Source organism: Arvicanthis niloticus, chromosome 5, assembly GCF_011762505.2.
Source record: "Arvicanthis niloticus isolate mArvNil1 chromosome 5, mArvNil1.pat.X, whole genome shotgun sequence".
NCBI classification, from domain to species: Eukaryota; Metazoa; Chordata; class Mammalia; order Rodentia; family Muridae; genus Arvicanthis; species Arvicanthis niloticus.
Window position 1 is genome coordinate 35,606,605 of NC_047662.1, and position 18,571 is coordinate 35,625,175.

The window sequence follows — 18,571 nt, forward strand, 5'->3', positions numbered from 1 at the left end:
AGACAAGTGTTGGGACCTTTAAGGATGCCATTCATCTTTGGCTTTTATTAAATTCAATTTTCTTAAGCCTGTGATACATTATGAAATTAGGAGTTGACATTCCTCTGGAAACAAAAATATCTATCAAACATAAATAGGGGGAAAAACCTCTATTACTAAGAATGTATGGCTTAAAGTTGATCTTTCTACTTTTTTACAAGCACGCGGTTTGTTTTAGATATGAGAAATGCTATTACAAATCTGGAATTTCATTAGTATTACAAAACAGAACATTCAGCTCTTGCTCTGACCAGAACTGTATCAGCTTTCTCAGCAGGCTTTGAAAACTCAGCCTTGGGTCTCCCACTGAAGCTCAGCATTCAGACTCTCCTGCTAATGGTTCCTTCACTCATAGGGACACAGAGCTAGTGACCAAATTTGGTGACAACTTACTGAGACCTGTCTCGGCTCCTATGGAGGAGAAGGAGGAGGAGGAGGAGGAAGAGGAGGAGGAGGAGGAAGAAGAGGAGGAGGAGGAGGAAGAAGAAGAAAAGGAAGAGGAAAAGAAAAGCAGACCCCAAGATGCCTAAACCCAAGGCTCAGGACATGTGAGGTTGCCCTGTCAGGCGGGCCTAGTCCTCAAAAATCAAGAGGGACTCACAAGAGCCACATACATGACATGGCCACTATCCTGGAGTCTTTCCTCAGAAGCATCAGAAACTGTAATAACATGACTGCACAGGACCTAGTCCTTTGAACCACTGAGATGCAAAAGAGGAGCTTATGACAGAAGACTCTTTAAAGATTCTTTTAAAAAACAAAAAAAATTGTTTTAAATGGAGCCAGGGGAGATGACTCAGCTATTAAGAGTATGTACTGCTCTTGCAGAAAACCTGAGTTTAGTTCTCAGTACTCATATCAGCTGGCTCACAGTCACTGTAACTAAGTCATGGGATCTGAAGCCTCTGGCCTGTGAGTACACCTGTACTTATGTGTACACACTCACACATAGTCACACATGAATTACAAATACTTAAAAAGAAGACCCTCTGAGGGGTCAGAGCAGAAAGACCTTACAGATCACTTCTTTCCTTCCCATACTGTCCAGCAGGCCCCACATACTGGCCCCACAGCACAGTCATGGAGAAGAGCCCTACGCTGCTCCAAGCTGGCATACCTATGCATCAGGTGTGCCTGAACCATGCCAAACATTTCCTTGACTGTTTCTACTGATAATGGTCAAAGACAACATTCCCCATCCCACCCCCAATGCTACAGGTAAATGGTATCAATTCCAACCCAAAGATATGTGAAGATGTGCCCAAGTGCTAGCTTTTAGCTCTAATTGCTCTCAGATAATGACAGCACTATCCCTGCCCCTGTTCCTTTTCCCTTGCCCAATTTTATTATTCCCCCAGAAAGAAGAGGGTTGGTTGTTTGATTTTCTTCTCAGGACAGCTGAGTGCTTCTGATCCAGAGGAAGGAAGACCCAGTCTGTATTTACAAGGCCTCTTTCCAGATTCCAAGAATAGCTCCCTAATTCCTTTATCTCCTTATGCCACTCACATTCAGTTAAACTACTAGGGGGCTACTATGTTAGACAGAGTGGAGCTTAAGAGACGAGTAACTTGTGCCTTGGAGAAGTGCTTGACTTAGTAAGTAGAAATGACAACTGAGCAATGGACAGTGGAGGGACATACCAAGTGTTAGGCTTCTGTTCATTCCCATTCATTTTCTTATTTTAGGCTCACTAACCCTGGGAGATGGGTCATGTCATCAGCACCAGCATCAGATCATAAACCAATACTGTTAAGCACCCACTATTTAGCAAACAGCTCAAGCACAGGCACAGGAGTGAGGCCTGACACTTCTCTCAACATGCTCAAGAGTCTTGGGAAGGAACAAAAGGAGACAGTCTCCAACACTCTCTGCTGTGTGGAGAATGGAATCATCCTGTTCCCTCTGCTTCTTGTTTCCTCTATGGTAGACACTCTGCTAAGTGCTAACAGAAATTATCTTAATCCTCTAAACAACTTACTAGATGGAAATCATTACTGTTGATATTTCACAATAAATTAAGGCCCTTATCAACTATGCTGCTGGTAAAAGACAGAGCTGGGACTCCAAAAAGGGACAAGTAGGTGGCTGTTCTGTAGGGAACTCAGCACACTCCTCAACACCCAAATGGGAGCGTGTGTGGATGGTCTAGGCAGAAGTCCTAGAGAAATGATCCTAAAGAGTCTCCTCCATGCTGTAGCCAGATAGGTGCCACCAGGCTGAGTTCAGGAAGGGAGAAACCTGAGCCTTCAGTCTGCATCTCTGGCACCTGCCTCTTGGTCTCCCCTTTCTCAACTTTTGTTGTGTGAAAACAGAAAGGAACTGACAAATAGGAGACAGAGCTAGTATCTGTCAACCAGAAAACTGCTTTCTAGGATTTTCCACAGGATCTGGGAGGTGATCTGCCTAAGATGACAAGGTAAATGGTAGCACCAGGTTCAAGGCCAGATTTAGAGCACCCCAAAGCAATGTCTACTGGATTCAATCCATTCTTGTACCTCTGAATGGCTTTCTTCCTCAACTGCTGCCAACCACTTAATCCCAGATTGAGTCAAACTGTCTAGTTTGCCTGGGACCAGAGGGGTCTAGAACATACCACTTTCAGTGCCAAAACTAGTACAGGTTATCCTACACCATTCAGTTATCTGAGGGCAGAGTAAAATAATACAGCTGGTCTGGTGATGCTGGTTGGGAATTGGCCATAACTGACAACCCTAAGATAAAAAAACCCTCTGAATGTGGAATTTTCAAAGTATCCAAGGTTCTTACCCTGCTGCATTTATTTACTGTCTCAGTAAAATGACAGCTGCAATTTTTCTCCCAAAAGGGAGAGAAATCAAAGGAAGCACCAAGCAAATATTAATTTGCTTTTTCCTACATAAGTGAGCTAGAACACGGGTTTTAAGACCATTTGATTTAAAACTGATTAACTAAGAGCCACAGTGGGTCCCTTAATAAACAGGACAAAACTGCAATGGCACTTCAAGTGAAAGTTCACACCCAACTGTTGAAGACTACAGAAAATAAATCTGTAGCGTTTGTTTTTAGTGTATAAAAACTTCCTTCAACTAAATTATCTGTAGAGATTAGGTTATGCTCAAAGACAGTAAGACAACAGCAACAAAAGCCAGTCAGCAGAAAGCGCTCAGCTGACCACTGGAATTGCTAGCAAGGGTTACTACAGTAGTAGTCTATCTCATTTTTCCAAAGCACAAATTCTTCTCAACCTGAGCTGATGATTCTGTGATCCCATCTGAAATATGGGACTGAGATCATTTTCACACTTTGCCCAAATGAATCTAAGAAGAGCAAACAGACATTTCCTCAATTTAGAGATAGTAACAAGTAATCTATCCCTTCCTTCTATCCCTCATACTAAAGGATTTGATAAAAAATTCAGAGGCAACTGAACCACAAACAGCAAACATGTAGGGCTTATCCAATGCCTATTAGATCTGGATACAGTCTGATATAAAAGTAACCCTTTCTAGGGTGAGTGGGGGAGCTCCCTGCTCATCGGCAAGAGTTAGGATGGACTGGGCATGATTTGCCTAACAGTTTCGGGTGGGGGGTGTATGCACAAGGAGCTTATTTCTTAAACAAACACTCGTGGTTTTGATTTACACCACAGCCTGCTCCTAAATAATTTATGGCGGGTTAAATTTATTGCCGAGCCCTGGCTGGCTGCAAATTCGAATTGCCAAATAATTAGATTTTAGGGCAAAGCTTATAAATTACCCGTCGATTTGTCCGGACTTGTTTGTCAGTTGCTTTGTGCTTCGGGTCATCTTTGGCATTTGGCTGTTTGGGTTTTAATTGCTGATTTACACTTTGACAGATGAGGGCTGATGCTCAAAGTTTCAGGACAAGCAATGGGGTTGGGGGGAGGGGGGAACCCAGAGCTTTAAAAGGCTGATTTTTCACCTATATGTTCCCCTCCACCCAACTCCACAGACCCCCACAAAACCATTAAAATATAAAAACAAGGCTGAAAGTAGAAAGTGCTATTATTTAAGAAGTGGGAGTACAGTCTGAGTTATAATTTACCTTTACTAAAATCTGAAATTAAAAAAAAATAAAAATGACCCTATATATCAGTAAGTGAAGGAGATCAAAAGTATTAAAACTGTATCTTCACCCTGGCATAAACACACCTGTCTCTACATGACTCAATTTGAATATTTTTACATGTTCTGAGTAACATCAACTATCAGGGCTTTGTGAAGCTAACATTTAGGGCAGCAAACAACTCAATCACTTCTTTGTGGTTACATACATACATACATACATACATACATAAGTTTGTATTATAATCATGTAATTAATAAAAAGAAATCTCTGGTTATACAAAAGAAGAGTTCCTTGGAGTTAGTTTTAAGTTTGTCATAATAGTAAAGCAGGGTAGAAATCTTGACTTACCATTCCAGTATGGCCAGGGGCAGGGGTAGAGTTAAGAAATCTCTCTAGGCAGTACCCTGCATCTATCTCAAGAGTCTGCACAAAACCAGAAAAGTAATGCTGGCCTCCCAATCAGCTGCTATACTCCAACAGCCTCCTATACAACCATGGGTCAGAGGTACTAATTCTACTAAGTGTTTACATGTACAGCTACATGCTAGGCACTGTCTAAAGCACAGACATGTATTTTTAGTTCACTAATCCTCCTATAAAGTCAGAAATATTACTAACTGCACTTTGCCAATAAGGCTACTGAAGTACAAGGGGTATAAGCTATTTTAGCCAAGGTTACATACACCATTCATACTTGGTACATACAAAACTCAGCTCTAAACAGCCCAGTGCTGAAGCCTATGCTCTCAGCCACTATGCTACCTTGTCCTGGACAGAATAGGCTCCGACTCAGCTCTCTTTACTTTGGTGCTTGGACACATGCAGCCAAATCCTGTTCAGTTAGTCTTGTGATAAACTGGGGAAAAGTCATGTAACTTACTCAGAATTACAAGATATATCAGCGTTTGGTTACACAAAGACTCTTTTTTTTCCAATCAATTATAGTCTGCCCTGAAGACACACTAGCTGGGATGAAGGAATGAAGGATAGCAGGGTAAAGAAATGAGGCAGACACAAGCCCACTCAGGTAATTGAGTAGGAGCCCAGAGAAGCTGGCTGGGTTAGGCCTCAGGAGACTGTGCTTAGTAATCCCATCACAGTCCCAGATACCATTTACGTATGCCTAGAAGCTTCATCCCTAAGGAGTAGCTCCTGGGTTCCCTGTTCTCTGTCCACACGTGACATCGGGGCAGCTGTGCTAGCAGGACAGACTTGAAAGCGTAGACAACTAGACCCATCAGTCCTTTTCTCCTGGATGGCTGAGGTGGTGTTACATCTCCTTAAACTGGTAGGAATCACTCCCTGGTTTATGGATGAAAAAGCTAGTACCACAGACAGCATCCCAATGAGAATTTTTTTCCAACGTAAATTCCTGGACTACCAGTGCAGCTCAGTGGTGCAGTACTCATGTAGCTGAGGCCCTGTATTCAAACCCCAGAACTAAAAAAACAAACAAAATCACCAAGTGCACATAACTGTGCCTTGTAAAGAGTCAGTGTCCTTTCCAACAACAGAATACCTTTCTACATCGTGCTTTGTTAAGAGTTGTGGGGGTTTTTCCTGTTATTTCTTCAAGGAAAACAAAATGATTTAGATCAGTGGTTCTCAACCTTCCTAATACTGTGACCCTTTAATATAGCTCTGCATGTTGTGGTGACCCCAACCACAAAACTGTGTTGCTACTTCATAACGGTAAGTTTGATACTGTTATGAATCATAATGTAAATACCTGTGTTTTCCAACAGTTTTAGGTGACTCCTGTGAAAGGGTCTTTTGACCTCAAAAGGGGTCAATGACCCACAGGTTGAGAACTGCTGATTTAGTGAAACAAAGCAAATTTCTAGCTTTTACCACAGACTTTGTGAGCCCAAAGCCCTGGTGTTGAGGCCAGTGATCCTGGCTTTAAGCAGTCCCCCAACTGATTCTAATACTTACTGGGGTTGAAAACCTCGGAGGTACTCCTCAAACTGAACTGTCTGAAGGTCTTGTCAAACTTGGAATCTATTTAGCTCTGTGTGGCCTGACACTCCATTTCTAACAAGCTGACAGATGGTGTAGACACTGATAGTTCTTAGATCATTAGTGTCAGGCAACTTTCCCAGAAAAAGACCTTGCCCAAATGGCATGGGAGACCCTGCCCTGCCTCTACCCTATCAATCCCTTTCAGCTGACCAGTTGGCTTTTCAATGCTGTTGGTGCTCGGAGAAGTACATGGGAACAAACAAAACTTGGTCCTGAATTAAGGAGTGACGAGATCAGGTCAGAGCTGTAAGCTTTGTAACAATTTGGGAGAGTAGGATTCCCAACTTTCTCATCAGTTATCATTAGTAGCTAACTCTTCTAGGTCAATGCCAAACAGTATCTCAAATATATCTCAAAGGAACAGCCACCTACTTTACCTCAAAGGAGCTTACCTGTAGCTGTTGTTGTCCCTGTGTGCCCTTGATGTGGCTCTTTAACTCAGAGTACCCATTATGACACCTATAGATTGTATACTCTGTTCCTTAGCACTGCCACTCTCAGGAAGCCAGAATCCAGTGGAGTTTAGAACTATGCCGAGCACTGCTCCCAAGCCTGTTCTTACCCAGCACACCTAAGGGCTATAACACATAATCTCTCTCCTCCATTTCTACATTACCACCTTAACCCAACCTACTAACATCTCTCTTCAATACTGTGTTTAACAGGTTTTTCCATGTCCACTTCTAGACCCTTGGAACATCTCTGTTTCATTTCCAGGGATTGTAGGTGTTCTGTTTTCTCCGTTCACTCAACACCACACTGAAAATCCCATTTCTGGCTCACTAACTTTGCTTTCAACCTCCCCCATGCACACTGCACTATGGACTCCTTTTGTTTTGATTTGATTTTTTTTTTCTTCTGAGATAAGGTCTCACTATGTGGCTCTAGCTGTCCTGGATCACTAAGTAGACCCAGGCTGGCCTCAAACTCACAGAGCTCTGCCTGTCTCTGTCTCCTGCGTGCTGGGATTAGAGGTGAGTGACACTATGACCAGCTTTCACTATGGACTCTTTACCTGTAGCAATATGGGGATTTCCAAATAAGAGTTCCTGCCATAAGTTAGCCAACTACATTATATGGGAACAGGATCCAAACAGCAGACTACTCCAAGGCACCTCTACTTCACTACCAAGGATTCCTGGATGTTTGTCTCTCCTCCAGAAACTCCTTTCTGATTCTCTCATTGCCTGCTTGCCGTTTTGCTATAGGTTGTCAGCCCTGGGGGAAGGGAAAAATGAGTGTCAATCTAGGACTACTCAAGTCATGGGTTTTTAGGCTATGGCTCGATTTTTACAGCTAGAGCTCAGAACTCATCACATAAATGTAATGCTGTGGGGGCTTTTTAGCATCGGAAACACCAAGGATAAGAGGATAAAAAATAATCATCCCAATGGCATCCTAATCAAAATGATGCAGAATCCTTTTTCCCAACAAGACACAGTGGAGAAAGCATCTCCTAATATCAGTTTCCTCATGTCAAACAACTGAGATGAGTCTGTAGAAGAAATGTAATCAATAGGAGTAGTAAAACACCCCTGGCTGACACTCACCACTCTACCCTTTCTCCTTGGCTTCCAGAGTTCCAGTTACCTCAGCTCCTTTTCATTAACCCTTCTTTTACACTCCCTCTCAATGCTAACCACACAGCCATTTTTCTATTTGAGGGGTCTAAACCTCCCAGGTCTGTCTAAGGTGTGTTCTAGCAGATCCAACTGCAAATTCCTAGCACTTTATATAAAAAGATGCCCTATCATTCTCTAGAAACTGCCTTTCCCTTGAGCTCTCCCATTCCACCCAATTGCTACCTTCAATGATAGCTGACATCTAGCATGGCCTCCCGAAGAATTCCTCAGAGCCTCGGCTCTTGAGCTCTCCCAACCCCCAGCAGCACCATTCCTTTGCTGACTTAGTTGATTTTGTCACATCCAACAAAAACTCTAATTTTTTTCACTCTGACCCTCACCCTTTATGTCCTTTATTGATTCAAATTCCTAAACCTCTTCCAGACTTAGTACTCTCACTTACAAGCACCCCAATAGGAGCTTCTAACTTGAACATGAGAGAGAATATGTAACTAATACAAACAATCCAATTAATTCAACTGTGAACTATTCAATGGACTCAAATTCATCCATCACCTGTTCTTACTCATCTTTAACATTTTGACAAATTAGCCTAAAATCCAAGCTTTCTCTGCTCCTAGAACTAAGTCAATTCAACATCTTTTCCTCCGTTAAAACCCTCTGGGTGTTTGGTTTTTTTGTTTTTTTTTGTTTTTTTTGTTTTTGTTTGAGGGGGGGTGGGAAGGTGGGGGGGGTTAATCCCTGCTGTAACAGGCCTCAGGCCTACATGGCCCTTTGGGTCTCCTAAATTTCTCACAATATGAAGCCTGTTTGCCCTTCCTACAAACTGTGAATTTGTAGATGGCTCCCATCCATTGTCGGGCACTACCCCATGCTTTCCTGCAATGATAGTGCACTACCTGTTGGTGGTTACACATGCACCCACTCTCCTTGACTCAGCTCCTTGAGGGCAGGAGCTAGTTCCTATTTGGATTTTATTCCAACAGTTGTTAGCCAAAGAGCAAAAAAGGCTTTTTCATTGCCTCCAAGGTGGCTAAAAAGAGCTCCTCCCTATTCCTTTGCTGACCAAGTTGGTTTTGTCACAGCCAACAAAAACCTTAAAGGCAGCTCAGTGTCACTGTTACTTAACAGTCCCTAATGTCATTCATCACATATCAATGCTCCTATTCTTTGGAGCTCTTCCCTACCAAGAACTTAGCCCAGTGACTAACAAATCTGCAGTCTAACAGCTGTCTGTGCCCTAGAGAGACCACCGGGATAATAAGAGGCTAGGGGAGATGTTTCCTGATTTGCACTAAATTATGTAGTGATTTTGTTACCAATGACCCAATGCTCCCCAAGGAAAACTCCTGGCTCCACCCCAAGGCAACTTCACAGCCAAACTATACATCATGGCAGCTTAAAGGTATAAACCCTGGGGAAGGTAGAGAAGCAATGTGAATAGAGCAAATAAACCCATGTCGATCTTGTCTCTGCTATGCCAACCACACAAGGCAGCACCACCATGCATCAGTGCTTCATTCTTGAAATGTATATTTTACTTCTACATCGCTATGTCTGCTCTAAATAAAAAGGGGCCCTTTGGTTTTCACATGGAATTACAACACAGCAAAGACACAGTGAAGCTTGTTCCCATTCAGGGAGCACTAGTGAGGAGCCACAGGGAGTCAGAATGGGGGCCATCCCTGTAGGAACCACAAGGAAACAACTGGCTGATTGGAGGGCAGGGGGCACCACTTTTATGGAAGCAGTGACAAAAGGACAAAAGGGACTAGTGGACCACCCCATTCTCCCTACAATTACTGGCCACCAATAGTGGAATTCATTTATAGTGACCCTGGAAAAAATGTGCTTAAACAGAAATATAACTGAAAAGAAAGGCAATAATTGTTCTGATGGGCAGGGAAAAGAATTATTCAAGGAGTCAGGAGCCTGTACAAGAACACTTACAGCTCACAGAGACGTCATAACTCAGCCCCTCAAGCATTCTGTGCTCTGCTTATGGTGTTAACTTTAATGTCTTAACATATAATACCATCCACACTAACACAAAATACTACACATGCCAGATGAGGCTGAGTTATAGTTGCTGGGGGAAGCATAACTTTGAATTTCCTGATTTTGGTGCATTTAATCTCAGCCATAATATTACATTAACGTCTGTTTTGCATTTCATTTCCCAGTTTAGAATAGCATCAGCTTCTTTCGCCTGTTTGTACAGAAAAAATGCAGGCTGACTGAGGCTAAAGACAGGAAACCAAATCTAATAACTGAGCCCTGCTAGAAAGTGAGCCTAGTCCCCTCCCACTTGGAGAAGCTGCAAATACAGCAAACTAACAGGAAAGGAGGGGAAAGGGTATTTTTTTCTATAGGGTACATTCTTTTTCACTACTTAGAGACTGCAAGAATCAAAAACAGAAAACAAGAAAGCAATTATAGAGCAAAGAGCAATTCTTAAAGAGACAGGGGCAGTCTTTCAGCCTTGAAGGGAGGAGAAAGGGAATCAATATAGTTTGACTTATAGTAATCTTAACCAATTTCCTATAAACTTTTCTACAATGTCTCTTTCACAAAAGACCAGTAATGGTACCAGTTCTAGGTCCTACTGAAATCAAACTTTTTTTCTGTATAGTTCTAGTTCTGTCACCACCAGCCCTGTCCCCCATCCTGCCCTCCAAAATAAACCCAATATCTGTACAATTTTCTATACAAGAGAAACTCATTTGGTCATAATTCTAACTCAAATGCAGATAATATAACTCTCCAAGGTTTCTGAAGGGAGGTGAGGGTGGAGGGCAATGCGCAAAGACCAAACACTAGAAAACCTCAACCCCAAAGGTCACTGCTCTAACATCTAACATTATGGATGCTTAAATACAGATGAGAAAGAAAACAGTAGACAGGACTGCTTTTAAGGAAAGAGAAAGACTGCCCAGAAGACCAAGGGACTGATGCAGCAGCCAGGACTTAACTCCCCACATACAGAGAGCTGTACATCCCGGCCCCTCCCCCCAAGACATACAGACAGCTGAGGTTACTTCATCTTCCCCACAAGCGGTGGCCTATACCTCATTTTCCTCACTTACATTTGCTTTGGTCTCCTCTGAACACTGAGGTGGTGAGAGAACTTGCCCCGAGGTTAAAGATGCACAATTAAAGAGCCACCAAAGCTTTCAGGCTGCTCTCTGGGCCTCAGGGTCACAACAACCATCACATCATGCACATCCACACCAAATGAGCAAAGCAAACTCTGCTAGTGAGGACAAAGGAGCCGCTGTTCCCTTAAATCAGATAAAAATTTACTTCTGTATCGAAAAGCAATTTTTAAGACAAGAAAAAAACCACATTTCTGAAATTTAGAGCCTCTAAAACTTTAAATCATCTAAACTAACATTTGAGAGAAAAAATGTTTTCCGATGAAAAAGTCTAATATTAAATTAATACTTATCACATTAATCTAAATAGAAACACATAAAACATAATAAAATGAACACAAAAATCACAACATGAAAACCTATTTACTAGCAAACTAATTCCCCCAAGTGGAGTGAACCAAGCAAGTCTAGCTTCACTTACTTGAACAAAGTAGAAAAATAACCAGCAAAAAAAGATGACAAATTGAAAATAGCAGATGTTTTACTATATTATGACCAATACTGTTACACACCCAAGCACAACAGAGCACACAACTATCAGTTTCTCATGGAGGTAGTCCTTTAAAATAGTCTCAATAAGACTTTTGAAAACGAGAGACAGATAAGAGACATGCACTTCACACCAAGCCACCAAACAACAGGTCTTTCCTGGGCCAAAACTCGTTCTGCCTCACATACCTGCAAAGTATGTCGTGCTCTAAATTTTAGGGTCTAAAAGATCCAGAAGTGAGCTGTGCAGAGATCTTGGACTATTGAAAGCAAAAGAGCCAATCAGGGGAATTCTAGTTCTAGCCCTGGAACACACACAGGGTTTTCCATAAAAAGCGTGTCACAGAACAGCTATCTCACACTCTGAAAGAAGACGAATTATAGTCTAGTGATTGATTTTCCTGTTTCTTTTGGAAGTTTCTTTCTACCACAATCTCAATCTTTTCTCCTTCCATTTAAATCTGGGTGGAGTTTTTGTGGCCATTATTAAAATACAGAGCAAGGTATTATCACATTTACTAAGAAATTAGTGGCCTAAACTATGCTTCACTTATTCTCTCTTACTAGGCTTGGGGTTTTTTTGTCTATAGTCATTTTTGTCCCTCTACTGTAAGCTTTTCTGGTTTCCTCACTTCCCTGACTGACAATTCACCTGGGCAGCAGGGACTCTGATGAGAGCCTGCCCTACAGCCACCTCACTACAAGCACTATATCATACCTGGCCTACAGCCACCTCACTACAAGCACTATCATACCTGGCACTGAAAACTTCTCTCACCCATCTTCCAAGTTTCCTCTGAATTCTATCAGAATCATGACCTAGAAACCTTTGAGATTCTCCTTCCCCCAAATGGAGTGGAGCTTTAAGTTGCAATTAATAACAGGTCTTGGTCTCCCCATCCCTTTCTTGAGAGTGGCCCAGAAAATCCAGAGAACATACATGTGTGGCCCAAGCTCTCCTGCCCACCTGCTGAAGGCAGCCTTGCAGAGGCTTAATGAAGTTGAGATGCATTACATTTATCACTTTCCCTAGACCCACTCTAATCCATCACTTTGTCACACCAACAAGTTAGATTGATCTGACAGGATTTGCTCTTCTTCAGAAACCCATGTAAGTTATTACTCAGTATCCCACATTCTTCTAGCTGTTTGCTGATTGATTATCTGACGATCAGGTCAACTATCTTCTCTGGTATCACAGTAAACTAACAGGTCTATAATTTTCAAGATCACTCGTATTCCCCTCTTCAAGATAAGCAAGACAGCAAATGCCTCTCTCCAAGTTCTCTAAAGCAACAGCTAATGCTTAGCTAATGATGCACCTTAAGTGCCCTTGAAATACATCATCAGGGTTCACTGATTCTGGAATAGTCTTTACTTAGATGCAGACCCTCGTAGACAAGCACCAAGCTCCTTATCCAGTGTGGGTCATGAAAACGCTTGGTCCCTAAGTATGGAAAGCAAGTTGGTAACACAGATGATTTAAATTCCTACTGCATAATATCTCCAGTGTGATGATAGACACACAGACAGACATGCTCTTGAAAGAGATACAAAAGATGACACTAACCAAGCAAACTGAGAGACATAAATCAGGTTATACCTTCAAGAACACTGGCAAGACCTTCCACAAGACAGGTAAACAGAGCTATGTAATTGTCAAGCTTACAATCCAAGTGGAAAGCTAAGAAGCACTTATACCAAAGCATGTTCCAGGAAGCAGCAAGTGCCATGAGGAAGTGCCAAGCAAGCAATTATGGAGATCCAGAGGAGGAAAAGATGAAGCACATGTAACAGCGGTGTGTTAGATTTATAGTCATGACCCATAGGGCTTACTCAGGACTGAAACTTAATCTATAAGGGAAACAATATGGGACATTCGAATGTGGGTCTTGGATTTGCAACTCAAAAGACTCCACAGCCTCAATTCCCGACCAACCACTCAGCCCTCCCCCACCCCCCACACTGGCAAGAGCAGGAGAAAGCTAAGTGTAGCTGGGACAGCTCCCAAACATTCCCTTTGACCTAATCCAATCTAAAGTTCCTTCCCTTAGGGAATCATCCTTGTCTATGATTGGGCCTGACTCCAATGCCCCAGAGGCAAGCTTCTACTTTAACAACAAACAGGAAAGAGGAAAGGAAAGAGGGTGTAGCATCTGGACAGGTAAGCCAACCTACATTCTACAGTCATGCCCCAAGAGAAAAAGCTAATCATAAGAAATGAAGACTTCATCTTTTTGTGGTCCCCAGTGGTCCTTGCCTCCCAAGTCCCAATTGTGAGGTCTCCCCCTCTAGCCTCCTAATGAAAGCTCCTCTCTCAAAGCAATAGATCCACATATTCCAAAATCACACACTCTAACCTAAGCATTGCTGGAGTTGCCATCCTAAAGCCATGTAGACCCAAGTCTTCACACTACTGTGAACTATACCACACTGGCATTCAACCATCCCTCACATACCCAGTGTAAGTGCCTTTGTTACTAAGTCAAGCTCCCTAAAGACGATAACTTAAAAGATAAAAGGTCTTTGTAAACAAGGAAGGTCTTGTTTGCAAGAAAGAAAAGCAAAGACATTTTCCTTTCCAACAGACTAGCAATGGCACCTGTTCAGATTCTCTAATGCTACTTAACATACTACACTAAACCAAGCATAGAAGCACACACCTATAATCCTACCACTTGGTAGGATGGCAAGTTCAAAGCCAGCCTGGGGTACAGAGTGAGCTCAAGGACACCCTGGTCAATACTGTGAGATACTTTATAAAGGAAAAACAAACAATCCTCAAATGTGTGGCTTAAAGCATTAAGAACCAATTGTTCTCTGTCACAATTCCTGTGAGTCAGGAATGTGGTAGGTGCTTGGCTGGCCGAGGGTCTCTCTTGGGGTTGAAGTCAAATATCAGAAGGCCTGGCTGAGGCTGTCAAATTCACTGCCACAGTCACTAACATGACTGGTAAAGGAGTGTTGGCTGTTGGATTACAGCCTCAGTTTCTATACATGTGAGTTTCTAGAACCACAGTACTGTCTGAGTGTCCTCGTGTGTTAGCTGGCTTCTGCCAGAGCAATGGTCCAAAGGAGCAAAGCAGACTAGTGTTTCTTCTCACCTAGCCTGTGACCTTCATCGATCACTATCTCTCCTGCTGCATTCTACTGATGAGATAGGGTTATCTATGAGTCAGGGTAAAAGTCTTACCAGGAGCTAACTACTTACTCCTTAAAAAGACACACAAAAATGGCAAGAGAAAGGACAAAGGAACCCACAGGAAAGAGGAAGGGTGGGAGTGCAGCATTCTGAGTCCCAAAAGCTGAGACTAGGAAGAAACAATGTATCCAGTTCTCCACAGAGATTGCACAGTTCTGTCTTGTCCTAGCACACACATAACCAACCTACATTACTAAAAGCCAGAAGACATGAAAAAACTCTGGGTCCCAAGAAGCAAGACTCTCCTCCCTCCCTCTTGCCCACCCAACCTTTTCTGAAGCAGATATAACAGTTACCTGAGGATGAATCTGTGGCTTGTCGCATGTGGCCTCAAAGTCCAGCACTAAAAAGTAGTGATACCTCTGGGGAGGGAAGGGCACCATTGCCGCCATTGACGCGCCAAAGCCGTGGGCCGCCAGCTTTCTGGTGGATATGGAACAGAACTCCGGAACACCACAGGGAGAAAATAAGTGGGAGCCCAGCACTTTTCTTGCTCTTGAAAGTAAATACGAAGAAAATCGAGCTGCTCCAGTCTGTAAAGGCGCTAGCATTGAACATCCAGAGGCATCTAAAACTTAGGGAAGGAAAGTTAAAAGAAAAAGAAAGCAAAAAACAAAAAAACAAAAACAAGAGAGCCTGGGTTACTTCCCTCCCACTGTTGCCCTGTTCCATCCAGTCTTCAGAAATTTCCATGCAGCCTGAGCCACTCCCCACTATTTCCAGGCCTTTTTCTAAATCATGGTTTTTGTTACCAAAGTTTAAGACCCTTATACCAGCACCTGCAGTGTTATTACTACAACTGTCTCCCAGATCTCAAAGCAACACACAAAATTAGCTTCCTTTGAAAATGGAGCACTAGTTCAAAAGAGAGCCAAGAGGATTTCCTCAGTCATTCTCAGGTGGCAATAGTTAACTTTAACCCAAAGGATTCCAAAGCAGTTTGTGGTAACCAACTGCACTGTCAGTCATAGCAGCAGACTCAGTTTCCTGAACACTCTCTTCAGCTCTCTTACACACCATTTGGCCCTGGCTCATCTGCCTGTGACTTGATTATCTCCACTTGCCCTCTACCTTCTCCTAGCAAGAGAGCATGAAAGCCAACAAAATCACCCCCAGGGGACTCTGTTGAGAGCGTTCTGATAATTTCCAATCCACACTGGTAAGTAGCACCCTAGGGGAACTGCAGAGCACAGCTGGCAACAGCCTCAGGTCTCATTGCAGCCTTAGGCCTCACTCTCTTCTAGAGGCCCTGGATGACTATGAGGCCTTTTAAATAGGAAGGGGAAAGAGAAAACCCAGATGTGGGCAGTAATGGGAGTATTTCTAAAAGTCTAGTAAAGTTTTCCGAGGGAACATGTACCAAAAAAAAAAAAAAAACCTGAATCATTTTTCCTTTACATTTTCCCTTTAAATTCACAGAATATCTGGCTTCCTCTGAGGGTTAACTAAATAGAAAAATCAAAGCCTATGTTTTACTCACAAATAACCCGATCTGTGAGAGAGGGAAACAAGGAAGAGATATAGGAATGTGTCCTTCCCTGCATTAAACTCAATATGAAAATTTCCCTCAACTTTAATTTTCAAACAAGAAATCTTACCATTTCATACACAAATTGCCATCAGTTATGCTTCCTAATGCCACCTTCCACCAGAGCCAAAGGCTTGCCTCTGACTAGTTATACCAGTAGACATTGTCCCCACATAGGGTAGGAGGACAGCACCCTGTGAAACGTGGAGCACACTCCCAGTAAAATGAGGTCACTGTCACCTGAACAAAAGCCTGACTCACTGAAAACTTCGATCACTTGCCTGAGTATCTATTAGAATACACACTAGTGTGATTCTTGTGTATTCTGTATTGAAACATAAAATATCATAGGATTATGTAAAGACTGAAAAGGATTCTTCATGAATCCTACACAAGCACATCACTTGTTTTTACTATTGCTTTACAGCCTACCCCAAAACTCACAGTCCAGAGAAACGAAGGCAAGCTTGAGTTCACGATGTAATTTCTTGTAAAGCCAAAAAGACCAATGTCCCTTTGAAAGTCAGAGTCTCAAAATAAACCCAATCTATCACTCACTCATCAACAGTACCAGGAAAACTTCAGTGACAAGATAATGGCTCCGTTATCCATTCTCCTTTAGAAGCAAAGTCCTTCTGGACCTTAAACCTCTTCTAGCCAATTGAGCCAGGTAGAAAGACTTTTGAAACTCTTAATGTGTCTATAGCATACATAGTATATAAATCAACTAGACTCTGCCTGTGACACACTACAAGCAATTGTCCTGACTAACAAGAACTTCTTCCAGTTTGTGTTCTGACTTCAGCACTTACTAGCCATGGTACCAAGGGCATGCTCTATTCTTCAATTCCCCGCCTATACAATGATAGTAATAATAGTATCTACTTCTAAAGTGAGAATGGAATGAGAACAGAGGTAAATATCAAGGCAATGTCTAGTGCATAATGACTCAGAACGTTATTAGCTTATTATCATTACAACTATGAAACTGGCTCTTCCTTCAGTGAACAATGCTTACAAAGTTGTCTTCTACATTCCTATAATTCTCTGGGCCTCTCAAAGGGCAAAATATACATATCTTACTATGTCTTCCCTTGGACAACACACTGATAGCTAGAGGGTCTCCTTGCATACAGGCTTGGTTTTCTCATCTGATCTCATACACATCAAGAAGGACCACTTGGAAGAAGTCTTAAGAATAGACATTAGGGCCTGGAGAGATGGTTCAGCATTTGAGTACAGGCTACTCTTCCAGAGCACCTGAGTTTGATTCCCAGCATCCACATGGTAGCTGACAACTATCTGTAGCTCCAATCCCAAGGGACTGGATGTCATCTGGCCTCTGCAGACACTGCATGCACATGGTGCATAGACATATATGAAGGCGTGCAAAACACCCATATATGTAAAAATATACAAAAACAGACATTAAGAGGTCAGGCTTCTACAAATCAGTACTAACTGGAACTGCCCTTCTAACAACCAAATTCAGATGAAGTCAACGGACAGTAGTAATGCTTTCTTTTCTCTTTGTAAACACTTCAATTCTAAAACTGTTAACTAGAGTAAAGAAGGATAAATATCTACATCATTTGGAGTTGGGAGAAGCAGAAGGGTCTTAGATGAAGGGTAAGAACCCAGGCAGGTAAGAAGGGCATCCATGGAGAGGTGGCAGAGTATACTGTATATACTATGTCAGAGCCTAGGGCAGGCACATGCCAAAAGGAATTTAACAAGATTCATGGACAAGACAAAAAAAAGGGACTCCTTAGGGAGGGGTAAAGGTCCAGTAACAACTGAATAGTTACATACAAAAAGGATAAGCATACAAAAAGTACAATGGAAACCAGGTTTCTCACAAATAAAAAAAAAACCAAAAAAACAAAAAAAAAAAAAAAAACAAAAAAAAAAAACAAAGATAAAACTTGTAGTATTGTGTTATTGTTTGTGGGGTTCTGACTATAAGAATTATGATGATTTCTGGTATAGACATGGTAGATATAGATATGCAATGTAGATATAAACAGAAGTATGATTACATACACACATACAGCTATAGATACACACTCTAGTACTGACTAAGGATGAGCACAGCAATGAACACACTTAATACACCAATGCCTTCCAAATACCACTGTCCACTAAAAGAACTATTCTCCTTGGAGAAATGGTAAGAAAAGTACAAGATGAGCCTAAGATAGCGTACAAGAAAAGAAGGGAATTCTCAAATAATAGAAACAAATCAAAGGGACTCAAAAGTCCTTTGAGGGGACTCCTACTGGTCAAAAAAGATGGTGGTAAATTATAGTGCAATGAATAAACTTGGAAAGCATGAGTCCATAAAGATTTAATCAATGCAACTAAAATCTATGGAGGGATATAAAAATGATTTCAACATATTTCTCCATAGAACCCTTATTAGTTACTACAAGAAGTAATTTTAAAATAGAAAAGATGAGCAGACATCAACTTACACAACTCTTCA

At 42.0% G+C, this 18,571-nt stretch overlaps 1 protein-coding gene across 6 annotated transcripts in view; it reads right to left on the reverse strand.

Annotated features, from left to right (window-relative positions):
- Eri3 (ERI1 exoribonuclease family member 3) overlaps positions 1 to 18,571 on the reverse strand; it is a 130,733-nt gene that overhangs the window by 101,436 nt on the left and 10,726 nt on the right. For 3 of the 6 annotated variants that reach the window (XM_034503785.2, XM_076934358.1, XM_034503787.2), the window contains one exon: positions 14,855 to 15,132. The exons of 2 other annotated variants lie outside the window; for them this stretch is intronic. In XM_034503785.2, coding sequence (XP_034359676.1) covers positions 14,855 to 15,132 — 278 coding nt within the window. The remainder of the gene's footprint in view (positions 1 to 14,854; positions 15,133 to 18,571) is intronic. One more of the 6 variants, XM_034503786.2, reaches the window with a different exon arrangement.